The sequence below is a fragment of the Xiphias gladius genome, chromosome 11 (genome assembly GCF_016859285.1).
Source record: "Xiphias gladius isolate SHS-SW01 ecotype Sanya breed wild chromosome 11, ASM1685928v1, whole genome shotgun sequence".
Classification (NCBI taxonomy): domain Eukaryota; kingdom Metazoa; phylum Chordata; class Actinopteri; order Istiophoriformes; family Xiphiidae; genus Xiphias; species Xiphias gladius.
The window spans coordinates 16192970-16212865 of NC_053410.1; the positions used below are offsets into that span (position 1 = coordinate 16192970).

Below are 19896 nucleotides of genomic sequence, written 5' to 3' on the forward strand. Positions count from 1 at the left end.
AGTGTCATACACAATATAATCACACACAAATTGGTTAATTCTTGCACTGCATCAAAATCAAATGCAATAATAAAGAATAGACTTCTCTAATTAAGTTGTTTTTTTTTTTTATCTTAAAGTCAAATTATAAAAAGTATCGCAAAAAGATTTTTTAAAAGTATTGCCACTGAAACAAGAGATTTATTGTGTGTAGGTATCACAGCTCTGCTTATGAATGTGTTCACCTTCTGTTTATCCTGTAACCCCCATTAAGGTGCAGCGCGGGTGGTATTTTGTGGGCTTCAGAGTATTTTATTAAGACTGAAATATTGAATTACGTACCTGAAATCCGCCAATTACACTCAAGCACAATCCCTCATTTAGGCAGCTGATATTGAGCAGCCTGCAGTAGTCAATTATTTCTTCACAATTCTTCCCAGAAAACCCTCTCAGACATCTGTTGAGAGGAGGTCAGTGTCATCAAAATCAATTCTCCCTGAGCCTTGAGCACTAACAAGCCATATTTTTTTCTTTTACAAGATACATGGGGTTATAATTTTGTTTTCTACATGACCTGTTTTTGATGCGGACCTGAGTGAGATAGTGTGTGCAAATTAGTCTTGCAGTCTTTTTGACCTGGATTGCCAAATGGGTGGAGGTAGAATATCAGGACAAATTAAGTTCCATTACAAATCAGAGATTATTATTCTTCCCACAACTGTAAAAATCACTCTTTATTTCAGTGGTTGTACTGTCTAATATGGCAAGTACACCCTTTCACTTAGTTAACTTCCCTAATAATTTTTGTAAACTGTATCTTTGATTCTGATTTATTTTAAATTTCTTAAGAGTATAAGAGCTCTCAAAATGAGAAAAAACAAAATTGTCTCCCAGGTTTCAGGAAAGAGTAAGCAACATCCAGATACTGTATGTCCATTATTTAAAAAGCCACAAAAAGCACATTGAGCTGAGGCAACACTTCCTATTATTTAGTCTTGGAGCCTTGATCAGAGTTATGTGTTGAGTGCTTAAAACTAATCAGTCTTGTAATCCGGCACAGTTTAATAACTGGATTTAAAAGACATCAGATGTAAGGCAGAGTGGAGGTCTAAAAAGTAGAAACTAATAAACATGCAGTGGACCTGAAAACATATTCATGGAAATGCAAATAGTGAGTCACCAAAAACATTTGTATCTTGTCTGTTTGAAAGCTTTTTCCCCAGGGGTGGTTAAAATATATTATACAGCGGTACTTCAAGGTATTTCTATGACTCTATAACTTCAGTTTGGTTACAAGTTTAGATTTGGCCAAAGACTAGCAGTATAAACACTACCAGGAGTTTTAGTCTGTGTTTAAGACAGGTTTCAGTATGATGATAAGTCTCAAGAGATAAGTCTCTAGGCAACAAAGGCAGACCACTATCTAGTAGGAGCCTGTATCTTTCAAGAGCCAATGAAGCAAACTGTTGTAAGATTAAATTGCAAGTCTGGTTGCCTGTCTCTTTCACTGTTTTATTAGGTAGAATGGGCCCGATGCAGTATTAGATGGTTGATAATGCTGTTTTTAAAGCTATTTTTAAAGCTAACAATTTCAATAAGAGTTGAGCAGTGTCATTTTTAGTTCATTCAAAGGATAACACTGATGCTATTCGACATTTTCTTACTGTCAACAAGTCCCACATACAAACCAAAACCAACAACGCGTTAGTCCGTCTCTCACTTTTCAAACTCCCTACCCTGCCTGTGTCGCACAGGCCCAAGCTAATTTGTTTCTACTGAAGATGTGAATCTTGTAATTGCTCAAGAGTGTATGGTTTTATTTTTTTAAAAAGGGTTAAAAAATTTCTTCGAAACACCTGGGCACTGTAGTTTTTAGAAAACATTACTCAAACAGGAGTAAATGTTGCATTTGTTCGGGGCTATTTTCAGCTGTCGAATACAGATTCACCAGCCAACAATACTTGACAGCTATGTAATAGTCATAGAGCTTTTAAGTGAAATGTAAATCGTAGTCACATCAAAAAGGTGGAAAAAGAATTAAAGATCAATATTTATTCACTCAGAGAGGTACACACATTCACAAGTGTGAAATGCCAAATGTCTAGAAGGGAGACTATGAGAGTGGACTCTAGTAGATCCCTCTTTGTGTTTCACCTGCAGACATAATCATTTCCCCGGGACACGCAGGTGGCATTGTTGAGACACAGCGATGGGCTGCACAGGTTCCGCTGCCTCCTGCATGCTGGGACCACTTTGCCATCTGCACAGACACATTCAGAGGCCTGCATACAGAGGCAAAACAAAACCAGGTCATCTATCAGCTTGGGAAAACAGGGTTGGATTACACAAAAGGCTCATTAGATTACTAACTGCAGGAACATTATCAATAAAAGAAATAAAGTCACTGTAGTAAATATGATGGTTCCTTGACTGTGTCATGATGATCACTGTTACTCATATCTATGGTTTACATACAGTCAATTCTAAGTAAGCAAGTAAATAATAGGTTTCTTATGCATTGTAACATGAGTTATTGATAATATGAGAGGATAATAAAATGCTAATGTTCTTGTAATTCAAAGTTAAAAGTTTTTGAATTTCAAATTAAGCTTCTGAAAAAATATCTATGTCAAGTAGCCGCAAGATCAGGCATTATTTTGATAAATGTCCCTTTTAGCCTGCTCTAATCTGGTATTCTTAGGTGGGTTGTGAAAATCTGTAGTGCACTTGGCAAACTATAATGAACAAAACAAAGGTCAGAGAAAGACAATTAGACCAATACTGCATTTTCTCTAGTGTATCCTCTAGAACATTACAAACACTACTGCCTCTGCAAAATGTACGACCACAATAACATTTCCAGTGAAAGGTGAAAATTACAGCAGGCATCCAATTACAAAAGGCTTTTGATGAGAGCCATTTCAAACTGGCACTTAAATATGCAGTGGGACATTCAATCAAAGGGCTAGAGGAGACAAACACTCTTTCCCTTTGCTCATCTTTGGGAGGAAATATTAATTGCTGTTGCAGCCTTCAGATAGAAACCATTTGATCTTGCTTTAAGACACTATATTCATTTTCATGTGCCATTTCTTGTTTATGTCCCACCGAGATAAAACAAATAAGGGAAATTAACTCCTCACACGCTCGCCTGCAGTGCAAATTTGTTCCTCCTGACACGCATATGACATGCAATCGACGTCAGCTCTGGATTCGCAGTAGAGGCCCCCGAATCCTTCTGGGCAACGACAAACATATCCTTTGGGGCTCTCCTCACATAGGCCACCATTTCTGCATGGATTTGGACGACAGTGTGCTTTCTTCCTCTCACAAGGTGGGCCTATAAGACAAATAACACAACACTGCTGCACTCTTGTCATATGGTGGGAACTGCATTTACTTACACAAACCATAATGTGGAAGAGCTGCCCATCAAATGTTCACAGAATCTGCTCAAAACTATTAAACACCAAGTGGCTAAAATTAAAAGTAAGATTGGACATGTATGAAAAAACTTCAAAGTAGTTTGACCAAGTCTGAAAAGATATGACTGACAGGATTTATAATCCATGGAGGAAGGGGTGATTGACATGTTATATTAATAATTCCACAGGACAGAGGCATGTTCTGGGCCAGTTCCTGTCATTATGCATGTATAGAATTCAAGAAAATATTCTTGTAATTACACTAAAGGCAACTGCACATAGTGCCATTGCTGTCAGAATGTTATCTTGATATAACTGTCGACTTCCCACACCATCACATTTACACCAACTGACCAAACCAATTAGAAAATAATCAAAACTACCAAGGTTTATATCCAGCTGATGGAAATAATATTTACATCAAGATACAGAAAAGACTAACTAACTAAGTTAATTATAGTTGCCTCCACAGTAAGTTCTTCAGTTCTTGGTAACATACAAATAGCATATCTATTTTATGAAAAACATAACAAGCTGGCCTCCCTGTATTGCCATCATTTTTGTGTCTCATAGAATAACATTAATTTTTACTACTTTCACCTGAGAGACACCAAATGTGCGGTAAAAAAAAAAAAAACACTGCGAATGTCCTAAATAGCTGAATAAATAAATTATGTTCAGCTCATTTAAAAATGCACAGTTTTCTCTGAAAGCTATAAACACGGAGATGAGTGTGTGCCCTCCTTGTGTTTTTTCCTGCTTAGTCCCTCAGATGGAGAATCGCCTCCACCTCAGGGTGTTGTGTTTCATGCTGTGTCTGTGTGTCTGCGTGTGTCTGTGTGTATTAAAATTTGTGCAACATAGGAGGGTTTGATGGCATGCAGCTGCCATCCAGCGAAGTCTACACATAGCATCCAAACAGATGAGCATTTGGGTCAGCACCACAATCAGGCATGCCAGTTGTCTGTTGTGCGATGGTACTGCGACAGACTTGCAACATAACGAAGTAAAGGGATGTGTGCCACTCATCTGTGCTCTGGTCCTCATAAGAAAACTGTTTGCTGAGGATTTCAGCTCTATCTATATTTCAAGGTTACAGCATGTGTAAGTGGGGAGAGATATATTTCTATTTTTGAAGGTAAATATTTTCCTGAAACTAGTGATTGTTGGCTGAACTGATAAGTGAACAAAGAATCATGTAAAGTGATAATATGCTATATATACACACACACACACAAGAGACCAAATAGTCTCTAATGTATGAATTTTGCGGTTTATAGGACACAAATAATTCATACGGGAGGGTATATAAGACTCTTCTATATTTGAAACCTCTGTACTAAGTACAGTAATAAAAGGAAAGTTATCGTAAGATGTATAAATGATTTCAATGGAGGATTTTCACTGAACTTTAAACTAAGTAGTCAGTGCTGTAGGCCCAATTCATAATGTAAGCATTTTCCAAGATAAAGTCATTCTGAATTAAGCTGTAGCCGGTTGTTTTCTAAATACTGCAGTACCACAACACTTTCACCACCAGCAGTCAGAGACAAGGTAATGCCGTAGTGACATTGTACGTAAAATTAGGCGGAATTCACTGCAGGTTCAAGGTGAATAAAATTTGATGTTATTCCCTGGTGAGGGTTTTCATTTTTGTGTTCTTCACAAGGTGCCTACACATTTATCTTTCCAGTGACTCTTTCTGTGCATATTTTCTTTAATCCCCCTGCTGATACAAGTGCTCATATCCCAGAGGCTCCTCATAGCCTCCTCCGTGGGCATCAATCTTACGGTGTACAACTTCAGGGCTTGCTTTTGCCTCAGCTCATTCTCCGACCGATGATGAAACTGGTCCACTAAAATTTGCACTAACACAAACTAATATCTTTGTAATGTATTATTGCAAAATTCCCATCCAGCATGTATTTTCATGAAAGAGATAATGGTTGTAGCACTCTCTGCACTCAAGTGAGAATTTCCTATTAGCGATCCTTTTGGTCTAGGTCATGGATGGCATAACTACAGAGGAAACCGCTTAAAGTGATCATGTCTGTCTGGGTCAAATTGATCACTATAAGCCGATGATTATTATAACCATTTTTCTTTATTTCTCAAGCAGATTACCATCTAATTGACATTTGTATATTTATTGCAGGAATATAAGGTAATGAAACAGATAGCTTCACTATTTACTGATTTAAAGAAACAACAACATAAAAAATAACTGAGCCATGGCCCTCTCCTGATTCAAGCCCAGTCTGAATGGTCAGGATGAAAGAATTACACTCCACTCACGTAACACACCTGCTGCTGTGAGAGAGCGGGGACGATAATTACACACTGTAAAAGTCCCAAAACGCGAGCAGAGCGGGGACAGGAGGGCAAAATAACTCACTGAGCCAGGGCGGTGTGAGTAGAGGAAGAACTCGCATGGCGCGCAACTGCGCACAGCAAGTGCACGGACACAGACAGACACAGACACGGACACAGACACAGACACAGACACAGACACAGAGTGAACCTATGTTGGGAGAGCAGGCAGGGATGGTCGTTAGACACTGTGGCAGTCCAAATAAGTTAGAGGAGAGCCTAAGCATATGACAGCTCGCAGTAGTAGGCGACAACGGTTTTAATTTCTTTTTCCATATGTCGTCATGTATGAAAAGACCCAAAATGAACACTGTAAAAGAACTACTTGATTACTATTAGCAAATTATTCAAACATTATTTGTATAGGAATCATTCTGTCCCAAGCTTTTGTAACTGTGATCACTATAAGTGGTTTACGCTGCATTTCTTTTTTTATGATCATTTGTATTTCTGCTGGCATTTATTTCTGTCACAGATCCCCATCATAAAAGACCCCGACTATTGCAGTGTTTATGAACTGCAGCAGTATGATATCCATAAAAAAACAACACTATCAGTATCTAATCAAACATTTAACAAGGGTAATATCTGCATAGATAGTCCAAATTAAACTTTAAAAAATTTGATATTACTACCAACAAAATTGTAAAAACAATTAACACCTTATACCAGATGGAAATGGCCCCATAAAGATGGTAACACCTCGCAACAAATACCCTAGAGGTACTGTAGAGGAGACTCGAATCAAAAGAAAATCTCATTTGAAACGTCCCATGAGTTTGGCTCATTATTCTGTGCGCATAGACTTTGGCCTATGAGGGCAGCCAGCGCCGGAGCAGCGACTAACTTCCAGTTGATTAATGAGGCAAATGCAGGAGAGAGGTAGAGGAAGCTCAAGCTCCACAGAACTCCCAAGAAGCTGATGGGACAGGAGGACACCATGACTATGCGAAAGCACCCAGTGGAGTCTGCTTACTTGAGAGAGCAGCAGCAATTAAAGCAAATTAGATAAAAACTGCAAAGGCAGAGGGTGCGTGTAACTCACCAAACTGTTTCTGATGTGAATCATATGAATTATCCATCTCCAACTGCACAGGGGTGGAAAATGGCATTATCTGTTTCTCAGCTGTATATTAAGTCAGCTTGGCTTAAAAAGTCCTTGTCTTTTATCAGGAAATGCATTCTGTTTTATCAATAAAACAGTGCTGAAGCCAATACAATTCTTTGACATATATTTTAGGGCCGTGGGAGAAGGAATCTAAAGCATGAGGGGGTGTAATATTCCGAGGAAAAAATTTAAAAATTCAGCGATTAAGTCAGACATGAATGTAGGTAAAATCATTTCAAAGCTCATATAACATGACATGCTATGTGGTAATTCAATGTACATCAACAAACATAAACTCTCATGTCCTTAATCATGAGGCATTCAATTCAGCATGCATTTGGCATTCACGATATACAAGAGGATAAAGGCAAAGCAATATTGTTCCCTTTTCAAAGAGTCAGAGAATGATCTTGTTATCTTCTCATTTAAACGTTAAATAAATTCAGAGTTGTTCTCTGAAATGTCTAATACTTCCCTTCACTCCCTATACTGAACAGGAACTACATTAAAAAAAGGAAAAAAAAAATTTCTACTTCTGTATGGCCTTAATCTGCTCTTGTAAAAACGGATGCCAGACAGCACTGGAACTAACCTTGAAACCACATCTCCCCAAAATAATAAACTGAAAGCATGGACTGGATTTGAAAGGCAAAGCTATGACACTTCAAGAATGCTGTCAGGACAAATTGTGCTCCAAACAAAACAATGAAACCGTGTGAAGGGCCACCTGGTGTTTTTACTCCAGAAAGTTCATTGTACACTTGTTTTTACAGCAGACAGTGAAATCCAGGGCAGCCTGAGGAGTATCCAGGCCTTGTAACCCATTAGCGCATGATACCCATTAACCTAACTGTATGTTACTGGAGCAAATGAGACTTATTGCCTAAATAACTGGTGAAGCAATAATGTCTCATAAACAAGCTCAGCAGATCACAAGTGCACCCAATGTATGAGCCTTCAGTAACTTGTCTAAATCACGGGGCAAGGAACACCATTTTGCTGCCGATGAAAAATGTTACCAAAGTGGGTATTTGTTAGCTGAACACGCCACTAAAACCACGGCCATAATACAAAGTGATTTATACTTGATTTAGTAGAAACTCGGAAGAATAAAAATCTCATTTTGAACACTACCATAAATGAGATTTTTGGATCTGCTCCATCCTCTTAAACCAGGGTACATTCAATAATGAAACATCAAAAAAATTATAAATGTTGTGTTTTAGCCACGCCTTACTTTTTTCTAGCAGGCTTACATGAGTTGGACAGTATCAACGTTCTGATTTAATACACTCTGCAGAAACAATATACAATAAATTACACTTTAATTGATTGCTGTAAACCTTTGTTTTATCAACTGCGACATGCTCAGTTAGCCAGCAGTTAAGCCCTGGCTTTTTACAACCTCATGTCACTGGTCGTAACATGAGTTATTTGATTTGAAGTGGCTGCTTCATATATTACGATGACAAATATAACATCAAGTGGGATCAGGTTTAAAGCCCATAAGGAAATGCTGATCTTTTCGTGATGTATGGCTTTTGTAGTTTTCAGCTTTGACCTTTCCAAAGATAGTCATCCCTTTGAGGCAAATGACATGGTTGTGCATTTGAAAGTGGGATGCAGCAAAAATCTTTCTCACTGCCTTTGGTGTACAGCATTAGGGAAAACTGATTGTCTGTGTATGACTGGTCTGTCGGAGATCAAACCTGTGTGATAACATTCAGAGAATTTCATTGTCATAGCGACAGACCAGTTGAATAGGAACTACTTACCAGAGACTCCTGTGTCACAGATGCATTTGAAGGACGTAGGCGACACTTGAATGCATGTCCCATTTTCACAAAGTCTTCCGCAGTTTTCTTTCCCAACGACTTCAGAGCAGTTAACCCCTAAAACAAATGGCAAGTCAGTTGAATGTTACACACAGAGAAAAAAATAGATATGCCTGTATTGAAGTTTGTGTGCATGCCCAGAACTCTGGTGCTATTTATTTGAATTTCTAAGTGAAAATATGAAAATTTAATCATTACTGTAGATAATACTGCTACAGAGAGTACATGTTGGCAGCAAAGAGATTAAGAAAGAAGTCATTTGAAATGCAAGCTGTGTTAATATTAATTGTGTTTGCATTACATGTGAGTGTTGGGGCTTTTGCTGAATAACATTAACTTGATGTGTCAGATAAATAAAGTAATTAAGAAGGTGGCTTGATTCTCTTTTAAGTCTCTTTTATATTCTTTCTGTTACTCTCAACTAATCTGAGAGTAAAATTCTGCGAAAAGCATCAATCAGATTATACAAAATATACTAACATAATGGGTTTCTCTGGGGACACGGACTTCTTTGATGCAGATGTAACTCAGTATATCTAATAACATCCGATTTACAGTGATTGCATTGTACAACACAAGGTATAAATCAATGAAGTGTAGTAATAGTTTTTGATCTAGTTCTAATTCAAATAAGAGAGCTCGACAAATGGGATCAGTGGGTGTTGTCCTTACCTGTAAAATGTGGAGGACACAGACATTTATATGATCTTTGGTTTGGATCTGTGGATCCATTGCTCAAACAGACTCCTTTGTTTTCACAAGGGTTATCCAAACAGGCATCAAACCTTTCACAAAACCTCCCAGAGTAGTGGTGGTGGCATCGACAGTGGTATGCACCTTCCCAGATGTCTGTTTGACAAACACCATTGCCTGAACAAAGTCGGAGCAGAGGAGAACCTTGACAAAGTTGCGTTTTAACAGACACGTTGAGCCTTAAGCCAAGCTTGCACAGCTGCATATCTCCCTCATGCAGAGCGATGAAGTAATGATGACCCGGGAAGAGCCACTTGGCCTCAACTTGCAAACTTTCATTGATATTGTGGGGGAAAAGGAACTGATCTTTTATCTGTCCATTTGTGGAACAGCTTTCAAAGCTGTGTTTTGAAACGTTGAGGAGTCTGATTCCATATGACTTCAGTGCTTCATCAGTAGACATCAGCAGTTTGTCTCCATGTTGCAGCTGAAGTGGGCAAATCTGTGGGAAGATGAAAGAGTTCCCACTCGACTCATCTCCCCCCTGAGAATCCAAACACTCAGAAACGCTTCTACAGATGTTTCCTATGAGAGTCCAATTCATTTGGACTGTGTGTTGTTTAAGGTGCCATTCAAGTGAAGCTTGTCTGTTGCAAACTGCTTGGCAGGGGATCATGTGGACAGCCACAACGACGGCAATCAAGTGAAACAATGATGCTCCCATGTTTCCCCTCTCTTACTATTTAATCCAAATCGATCAGGGACACTGAAACCTAATTTGTGTCTTCTGGTGAATGGATGAGGGAAACACGTTGTATCGCACTTCATGAGATGCTATTCCATGTATTCCACCTGTATGTAAGGAAAAACAAAGATTTTAGTTGGTGATTTCTACTAAACCTATACGTTTTTCCATTATAATTACATTTTACAGCTTAAAATGTGATTATAAGTACAACAATGGATACAGAGCCCACATTGCTATCATGAAGATTTTGCTTCATTGTAACTCACAGACTTGTGGCTTCAGCGAGTCTAGCAGGGCTTTTTTAATCATGTACAGTGCTGCTGACCACCAAGTGTGTCACAGCAGCCTCGGCCTCCCTGAGGTTTCTACAGAGAGTGACAATGTCAGATAAAATATTCTCTCTCCCCTGCCGGTGCCTCAGTGTCAGGCAGTGAGATGAGTTAAAGCAGACAGCATTGTCTTTTTCCCTCAGGCCCTTTTCATACGTGTGCACGAGATAAAACAACAAAGTAGAGAAGCCTCCTTGCAAGTGAAAAACTCTGCTCCTTGATCAGCTCACAAGGGCTGATATGAATAACTGCGCAATGATAAGTAATAAAACGCTGAATACGGAACACCAATATCAGTAGAAGGGGGAGTGATGAAGTGAATGAGATTGCAAGTATTGTCATGGGGCCTATGTGGGCACCCATGTGACCTCATTTACATGAGATGAGGTGGAGTATTGTGTTTCACTGAACAAATCAGATAGCTGTCACCTGATTTCTGAAGAAAATAAATTTAATTAAAATTCAAATAAGAAGGACAAAATGTGGAATTGGTTTGTATATATATACTTTTAGCAGGATATTCATTAGTTGCCACAGTGGAAGAATAAATAGTATTAATAGTTTTATTATCTATTGTTAATTTAACTTTTATTTAAAGCTGCTCTAATCAATATTTTTATATTAAAAATGAATCAAATAACTACGTCTAATGTAAAAGGAGTCTCTACAGAGCGTTTTAATGTTTCTTGTTTTTACAGCCTGCGGCTTTACTGTTTGTTTACTGCCACCCCTCTAATAAGCCTCATGTTCAGCAGGCAGCGGTTTTCAGTGAAAATGCTCTAACAAAATCCACTGTATGCTATATCCTTGATCCCAAAGGGACACGGGCGAGACTCTTGACAGTCCGCTACGACCTACAAGGCAAGGGTCATATTACTGACGCAGACCGCCGACGGCGTCACTAGGCGAATTTTTGGATTTTCAGTAGCCCTGCTAGCTTGTCTACTTGTACTGTAGAAGTTAATCAGCAAAGGGACACAACTGCAATGAGTTATTAGTGAAACTCTGTACATCAAATAGAAAAAGGAGCAAATATTATTAATCCACCTGCTGCTTCTCCATTCTTTCACCTCTTCAGTTTTGTGATTCAAAAGTAACTAAAGGAAAAAGCCCACCATCGTCCAAAAATGGCTTTCTAAGCGTCATTAATATTTCTACAAATGTAACTTTGAAACCACAAAAATGATCCCTTTAATATAGGATAATCTATAATTCCTGGATTAGGGTTCCATATTTTACAATCCTTTCCCCTCAGATTCTTTAATCTGTCACCCAGCAAAGGATTTCCAGCTGCTCTGTTCACATCTGTCTGGAGAATTATCAGATACTGCAATATAAAGACAACAAATGTAATTTGGAAGAATCCTTTTCTTCTGAAATGTGTCCATTGTAACATTATAAATAAAAACTCGACAAACATCATCACACCCGCAGCCAGCGTGATTAGATAAGTATAACAGCAGCTAGCACCAGCACCAGATTAGTTCACTCGTAGTAGTTCTAGCTTCGTCCTGCAGGTCGTAAACATCCATCGAGTCTCCTCGAGGCACACTGCGAAAGCCAATAGCTGGTGTACATACATATATAGTGCAGCATTTCTGAGCAAGAAAGCATGATATGTTCCTCAGGAGTTGGGGGAGGCCATATACAGTGGTAAAAGGAGATTGAATATTCCTGGTCAATTACAGGTGACCAGAAACACGACACCTAATGAATGCTAATGTTGCTCCATGGCTGCTTGATGTGCAAGTCAGCAACAGTTTGTTAACATGTTCGCCATTTCAATTTTATGCAGGTAGCCTGTATACAGTATGTGTCGTGTTCGCAGCTTGTGGCACTGCCCCCAAGTGGCGAACAAATAAATAAACTAAACATTCAACCTGGAAAGCTTTCTTTAGATTTAAGCCAATGTCTCATTCAATATCCTGGTCTACATAGGCAGCAATAACAATGAGTGAAGGACTAATAACATAAAACCGATACGATGTGTCACAGCATCTTATATACACAAAAATGTGATCGTAAAACGTACAGTAAATAACACTGCCAAGAATCATGTAAAATATAACATCCATGAAACTACCCAAAGTGACCTGAAGTCAACCTAAACACAGTCCAAATCAATAGAAAAATGAATGAAAAAAATCTAAAACAATTCAATAAATTAATAAGACCCACACCAGATTCTAATATGCCCAACAACATTGTCAGCCAGAGCCGTTTTGGCAGCTATGTGTAGTACTGCATACAGCAATTGGACTTTGAATTGGACACTGCCTATTAGCATAATATTACAAAGCGCTTATTCTGACCCCATCTACCAACCGTAGCAAGACATTGTTCACCTCACAGCGTTCCTGTCTCACAGAGATCTGTAATACAAAGTTAGAGCAGAGAGACAGCTGGGACAAAAAGAAGACCATCTTATATCACCATGCATGTGACAGCAAACTGGCAACGTCAACAAGCAGCATGAGTAAAAGACCCATTTTAGAGGGAACACGGTGGCCAGAAAAAAAAAAAAATTCTGAAAAGCACTGCCCTGCCAGTTTTTCTTTTTTTCAATTTCCAGAGAAATTCAGCAACAAAGAAGCAAGCATGCACAGCCTCGTGGTTTATATTTTGGCCTATACATTTGATCTTAATACTGGGTTTTCATAGTAACCTTTAACGCACTGCTAATGCTGCTAATTTGTTTTAATATAACCAAAAGTGAGATATTTAGAGGCTGTTTGCATGATGGATGCAATTTAGACCCTAAAGCACGTTCATCAAATCTGAATTGGTTCAAATTCATCTAATCTGAATTACACTCAATACTAATTCATACCACTACAGCAATCTTTACTGTTGGCCTCCACTTAAATAAACAGACCAAAGGTGTTCTGGGATATCAAGACACCTTAAAAGGTATTGATCAGTCAGGATTCAATTGCACAGAGGTGGTTCAACTAATAAGGGCCATGGGGTCAGAAGCAAAGTCATGTATATGGAGGTTAACCATTTGTCTCCCTCAGCCTCCTGCCTTCATTATAGCTCATTTCAACCTACATTTTAGGATGCTAATCACGCAGGTGTTCAGAGGGCAATGGATCAAGGGAGCTGTGCTAATCCTTGGTGGACTGATGATTGAGAGACACCAAGAGGACACAAAAAATTATCACATCAAACTCGTAGGCCTACATGAGCTTTGTTTTCTTTCATACAAATAGACTACAATGGCTGAAATGCCTGGTCGATTAGTCGACTGTGCAATCGACACGAGATTCATCCACAAAATATTGATAATCAATCAATTGTTTAAGTATTTTTTTTAAGCCAAAAATAATTGGTTTAGTGTCTTAAATGTGAATTTTTGCTTGTTTTCTTGGTCTTCTAATATAGGAAACTAAATATCTGCATTTTGGACTGTTATTTGGACAAAAAAAGTGATTAATCATGAATGAGATCAGCAGACTAATCAATAATAAAAGGGACCAGAATAATCATTTGTTTCAACACTATGTGTGTACATTCAATTAACAATAAGCCCTAGATGGGCTATTTCACATAACAAAGCTCACTGAGTACAGTTTGAACATAAACTGGGCCACATCTGAAAACATTTGCTAACTTGTCACCTTAATGAGAAAGATTACGTTTTCTTTTTTCTACACAAGCAGCAAAGTTTGGCTCATTAAGCCGTCAGTGCGATGCACAGACAGTGATGAAGATGTTGGCTAGTGAGTGAGGCACAACTGCTAGTAACAGTGTAATGGCACTTATGCAAGAATGAGGACACACAGGTGTAATTTTGAGGCAAACATTGCTGAGATAAATAATGCAACCCTCCTTAGATATGGTAATCTCTCATTATGATTTCCTTGATTCAGAACTTCTCAGACCCTGACAGCTACAGTGACTGAATGTTGTTGGTTGTTTGCCACTGTACAGTACTGTGAGTGTACTCTACTGCTGTTTGCCTGGTCAGGGACTGGGGATGACTTCTTGGAATGTCATGTCTTATTGCATGTTAAATCAAGTGGACCAAAAATATCAATTCAAGTTGTAAGCCTCCCACACTGATGAATTCTGCTTTTCTGTCATTACAGTTTTCCCAGGAACACCAACAAAGAAAGGCTGCAAATCTCTTCACCTCACTGAAGCTGCTGAAATTATTAAATGAGAAACAAAAAGGAAATCATTTCTCCACTCATCACTACAGATGATGAGGTATGAGGTAGATGAACTTTATGACTGATTACATTACAGAGTCCTTGGTCTTTTTTTAATCTCTAGGGGAGCAGGAGCGTCATTTGATACCAGCGTGCAAATCCATTCTAAAAGACCAGTCCTTTCTCTGTGAAAAATAAGAGAATCTTGAGGAAAGTTATTTCACCTGAAAAGTCTCACTGCCAAGTAAGCACAGAAGCTTTAAATCAACTGGCACAGAACTCATTTCTCTGTCCACTCACTGTGTTAAACAGTCTATTTCTGACAACACTGTGCTGACGGATTTGGTAGATGATGTCCCATTTCAGAGCAGGTTAGAGCAGAGAGAGGTTCATTGCCGTCATCATCACGTGTATTGGACTACAGACGTGTTTCTTAACACATTTACAAATCAAAACCACTGTGGCTCCAGGATTTGTTATGATGTAGCAGAAACATTACCACTATTTCATGATGTGAGAGATAATAACTCCTAATGACATCCTGCAGCTGAACTTCAAATCTATAAAAATCTGTTTATTTTTCAGTGTTCTATCACCAGCAGGATGCCACTGAAACAGCACTGAGGAGCTGATGTCACTGCGAAGCCACTGGAGGACTGATTAGCCAAACGGCAGCCGGCTGCTGGCCACAGCCGCTGCCGGACTGATGACTTGTTCTCCCTGGGTAGCTATCTGGATCATCCCTAATCAGTTATAACACTGATGAGCATCCGGGACCCGCAACCCTGAAAAACAACCCCCACATCAATTTTCCTACTCTAAATGCAGTAACTGATGCCAATGGCAAAATCAATTTTAACTCGACATTCAGGATTGTTTTTTATGAACCGCTAACATTAATTACACAGTAAATTAAGCGGTTAGCGGTTCATAAAAAACAATCCTGAAGAAATTTCACGAAAAGAAAATTTCTTTTCTTCAAAAAGAAATTCACATCTTTTTAAATTATATCTCTGAATGGTTACTAAAGCATGGGATGTTACATTTAACACGTCTTCTATCACCTACACAAATATAACTTAAATATTTTGTTCTTTCTTTGTTCCCTATAACCCCAAGGAACCTTTCAAAGAAGTGCAACTGCAGGATGTTTTCCAGATCATAACACCTCAACCATGGGTTAAATTAGGCCAGAGCCAGCAGCAGCAGAGCTTCGCCAGCAAGACTTCATCTCTATGAACTGCTCATTTTTGTTTGAGGCAATACCTTCATCAGTCACTAGGCCCCATTCACCATAGTCTATAGTGTTTCCTGTTTATTTGGTGCTCTGAAGTAGAACCTCAATAGCACAAGGCTGTACGTCTTTGTTTGTTTGGAACAGTTTTGCAGTGCTTAGGGGAATTAGGATAGTCTTTCAGCCACACGGAGCTTTAAGAGCCCGGCATAAAGGAAACACAGGAAGTCCATCTGGCAGCATGGTCACATAACATTGATCCGGTGGCTGGTAAGTATGTGGTACATCTGAGCTAACTGCACCTTGGTGTAAAAAAAAAAAAAAAAAAAAAGTTCAGCTCACTTCAATCAGACAAACACACCTTAATTAAACCTCCTACTCCTTCTCCTGGAAGGCTCTAGTGCACTTATTCGAAAAATAATCAGTCCCTCTTTTGTTCAGACTTTTTAAAACTTCTTTTTGCTTTTATATGAACTGTCACTCAGCACAAATGGAGCAAAGCAAACCAAGAAGAGGCCTTCACCCGCTAAGTCTAATATTATAAACTGATCTGTACTATACATGGACATATATATGTCATGAACATACAAGAAAATGTTTTTAAGATCAACTATAAATGATGTAAAAATGGATGTGCTGATACATAGGCAATCTAGCATAAAAAGGCTATGGTACGTCACAGTTATTTGTTTATATCATGGAGTGAGAAGAAAACCGGTAAAGTATCTGGGAGGCCTGAAGTCTCTACTGATTACCTCTGCCAAGGAGGATACATTTTCAGTTCCATGTGTTTGTTCGTTTGTTATTTCAGAGGATATCTCGTAAACCTGTTATCAGGTTTCAATTACATTTGATGGAAGGTTTGGCCGTCAGCCACGGAACAAGTGATTCGTTTTCAGTTCCGATCCAGATCCACATGTGGATCCAAGCTTTTTTTTTTTAGTAGTAAGTATTTAACGCAGCGCAACTGGGCACTTCTGAACAAATTTCATAACTACTTCATTCACGTGGATAACAAAAAAGGCACACCTATCCCAGGACTATCGTTACCTACCTAAGTTTTGATGCAGATTTCAATCGCTTTATTCTTCCCAGACCTACGGTCCATATCTAAACAATTGCAATTCTCAAAATTGTTTAAAAAAACAAACAAACAAACTGAGGATTATGCACCCGTGTTGAAGACATTTGCTCTGTGTGCTTTTCGTGTTGTACCATACATCTGTCAACCTACAGTAACTGTAGCAATGAAGAGGGAAAATGTTTCTCATTTCCATGTGTTCTCTGCTGAGGCCAATTAGCATCATAGATCATATTATATAAATATACAGTGTTTGATTTCTCATCACCTTGTGCAGTTTACTGTAGGAGGACGCTGTCTAATTCCTTTAGGCACCCGGGCCTTTATGTCTACTACATCATCTCTCTGTATGTCTGCATAGAGATTCAGTAGTCAGTTTATGCTGATTTTATGCTATGTTTTTCTCTTCTGTGTTAGTGTACTGTCTGTGTCTGTAAAAAAAACAAAAAAACTGTATAGCAGACTGTTCTTTCAGCTCCCAAATGGTCTGAGCAGGCAAGTCGGAATATCACAGCCTAAGAGGGTTTTTAATCAATTATGCTGAAGGAGTCCACCTGCTCCGGCCTGGTCGTAGGGGTGAGGGTGAAACTGCCAGAGACTGGCCAAAACACGGCTTCTTAAAGCCGGGGTAGGACTGCAGCCATGGGGTCGGCATTAGACAACAGCTTAGCAGTCGTAACTCCGCCGACGCGTCTCTCTGCCCCCATTCTGCAAACGCGAGGCCCAGGATTTACTATGGACGGGTAATCTGACTTGTGGGGCGCACACACGGACCATCTGCTGCTGGACGCAGGGCGGCACGAACGCGTCTCTGCTGACCGGCAGCTGCACTGTAAGGTTGCATCGTGTGTGTGCCGGTGGGATGCATGCTCACCGTCAAGTCGAAAAGGTGTTGGGCCCTGGGACGGCGACTTGTAACATCGCTGTGGAGAGTTTTTTTTTTTTCTCGTTCGGAGCCGAGGCGAGTCTCTCCCTGGGCAATGTGACAGCTGGGCCGTTCCAAGCGCGCAGAGGACGAATCACGCCGCCGGGGAAATGTGATCAGAAGCGGAGGCCCGAGGGCTGGAGATGGCCCTCTGGGGCAGGGCGCGGCGCGGCGCGGCGGGGCGGGGCGGGGACACAGCCTGACTGATTGATCATTTAATTGGCCTTAACTAAATATTCATTAGCCAAGCGGGGTCATTATCCGAGTGGAACAACGGAAGATCTCTCAGTGAATAAAAACGATGTAGTGCCTGTGGTGTGGAAAAAACAAACAAAAAAAGCAAAAAAAAAACAAAACAAAATTGACTGGACTGCCTAATCACTATAATTGGGCCATAGCGGACCTGGATTTGGAAATACATTTAATAAAAACCAAGACCCAAAAACCTACTTTACCCGTTTACACAATGAATTGATAGCTATTTCACGCATTACCTAGTAAATAATACAAATTATTATCAATACTTTACCATGCACGAGCTACCGCAATTGCTTGGGCTGATAATGAGATAAAGATTACACTCTGATCACTAATGCAGCCCCTCTGAAACTGGAATACAGTGAGATACCCTCTTTCAATGGTGCACTGGATTAAAGGAATAGTTCAACATTTTGGGAGACGCATCTATTGGCTTGCGGGTTGAGTGTTAAAAGAGATGACTGATACCACGTACCTGTCTCTACGATAAAGCCCCAGTCAGCCGCTGGTTTGCTTAGTTTCAGGCAAAAAGATTGGAAGCAGGAGGAAACGATTGGCCCGCTGTCCAAAAGTAACAAAATCTACCTACCGGTACTTTTAAAGCTCATTTAACACAATATATCCCACCTGTTCAATTGGCCCAAAAAACCGAAATGTGAAAAAAAACTAAAAAAAAAGCAATAACATGTTAATTATAGGCAAGAAAGCCAAAAAAAATATTTCCCAAATTGTAGCTCTGCTCCTTTAATTAATGCCTTCTGACCCAAACTGCATATTGGTTTGGTTCCATTTCACAGTTCACTTCTTTTTTACATCTTTTTTACATCACACACACGCAGGAAGAGAATGATTCCATAGTGGGATTGTTTTTATATCATATTTAATGTTTACTTGCTCTGGAAATGTTTTTACTGCTTATGTATGATGTTTTTTTGCAGTGACCTACATCCCATTCACTGTGCAGCTACATTCATACCAGGGAGCTGCACTGCAATCAGTCTTGCGCTGGTGATTTCTGAGTAGCAGCATAAGTAAGGGGGTTAAGGGCCTTGCTCCAGGACAATTTGGTGGCAGTCGCCGAGGGAGAGGAAAGTGTTGGCCATTTAAATTCCCAGCCCTAATTCCTCTGGCTGGCAAGGGAGCCAACCTGGAGACTGTCCATTCATAAGCCTGTTGGTGGACGGCTACCACGGTCTGTCCAGGAAAACCACCGGTGTCCCTAGGAGTCAGAGAGACATCCTCCATCTTAATTTGCAGTGGCACCAGGTTTCCCTGACGTCATCTATGAAGGTGATAGGTCAACTATTTCTTTTTTGTTTCATGCAGTAGGAAACAGTATAAGGGTGCTGTATTCATAATAACCCTCAGTGCAGAAAGCAATTACCAAAAGCCTTGCATTGTTACTATTAAAAACTGTTCATCCTTTAAAGTAAAACAAAATAAGTATTTTCATTCGTAACTCAAAGCAATCTGGGTTCATAAAAACGTCATAATTAAAAATATATATATATTTTCCATCTCATTTACTACAAGAAAACTGAAATGATTTTTATGGGCTCATGTCCAAAGCACTGACATGATTCTTTGACCCACTTTTAAACCCCACCAGTTGACAAACACAGAGCGAGATGACCGATGTTTTTATAAAGGTCACTGGCTTCTGTTACACCTTACTTTTCTTGATTGTTTGTTCACAGTAGGATTCACAACACATTTCATTTTTACAAGTCTAGCTTCCTTAGTGGTTTATGCTCTAT

The 19896-nt window shown here is 39.4% G+C and overlaps 1 protein-coding gene across 8 annotated transcripts in view; it reads right to left on the bottom strand.

The window, feature by feature from the left end:
* Positions 1-18059, bottom strand: part of eys (eyes shut homolog) — a 149227-nt gene extending 131168 nt beyond the window's left edge. For 4 of the 8 annotated variants that reach the window (XM_040139040.1, XM_040139041.1, XM_040139039.1 and 1 more), the window contains exons 1-6: positions 17831-18059; positions 9390-10262; positions 8658-8774; positions 3123-3319; positions 2134-2261; positions 322-436 (exon numbers count right to left, since the gene is read on the bottom strand). In XM_040139040.1, coding sequence (XP_039994974.1) covers positions 322-436; positions 2134-2261; positions 3123-3319; positions 8658-8774; positions 9390-10134 — 1302 coding nt within the window. In that variant the 5' untranslated portion in view covers positions 10135-10262; positions 17831-18059. Of the gene's footprint in view, positions 1-321; positions 437-2133; positions 2262-3122; positions 3320-6819; positions 6904-8657; positions 8775-9389; positions 10263-17830 lie in introns of those variants that run through there. The other 4 variants (XM_040139042.1, XM_040139046.1, XM_040139044.1 and 1 more) reach the window with 4 other exon arrangements.
* Between the last annotated feature and the right edge of the window lie 1837 nt (positions 18060-19896).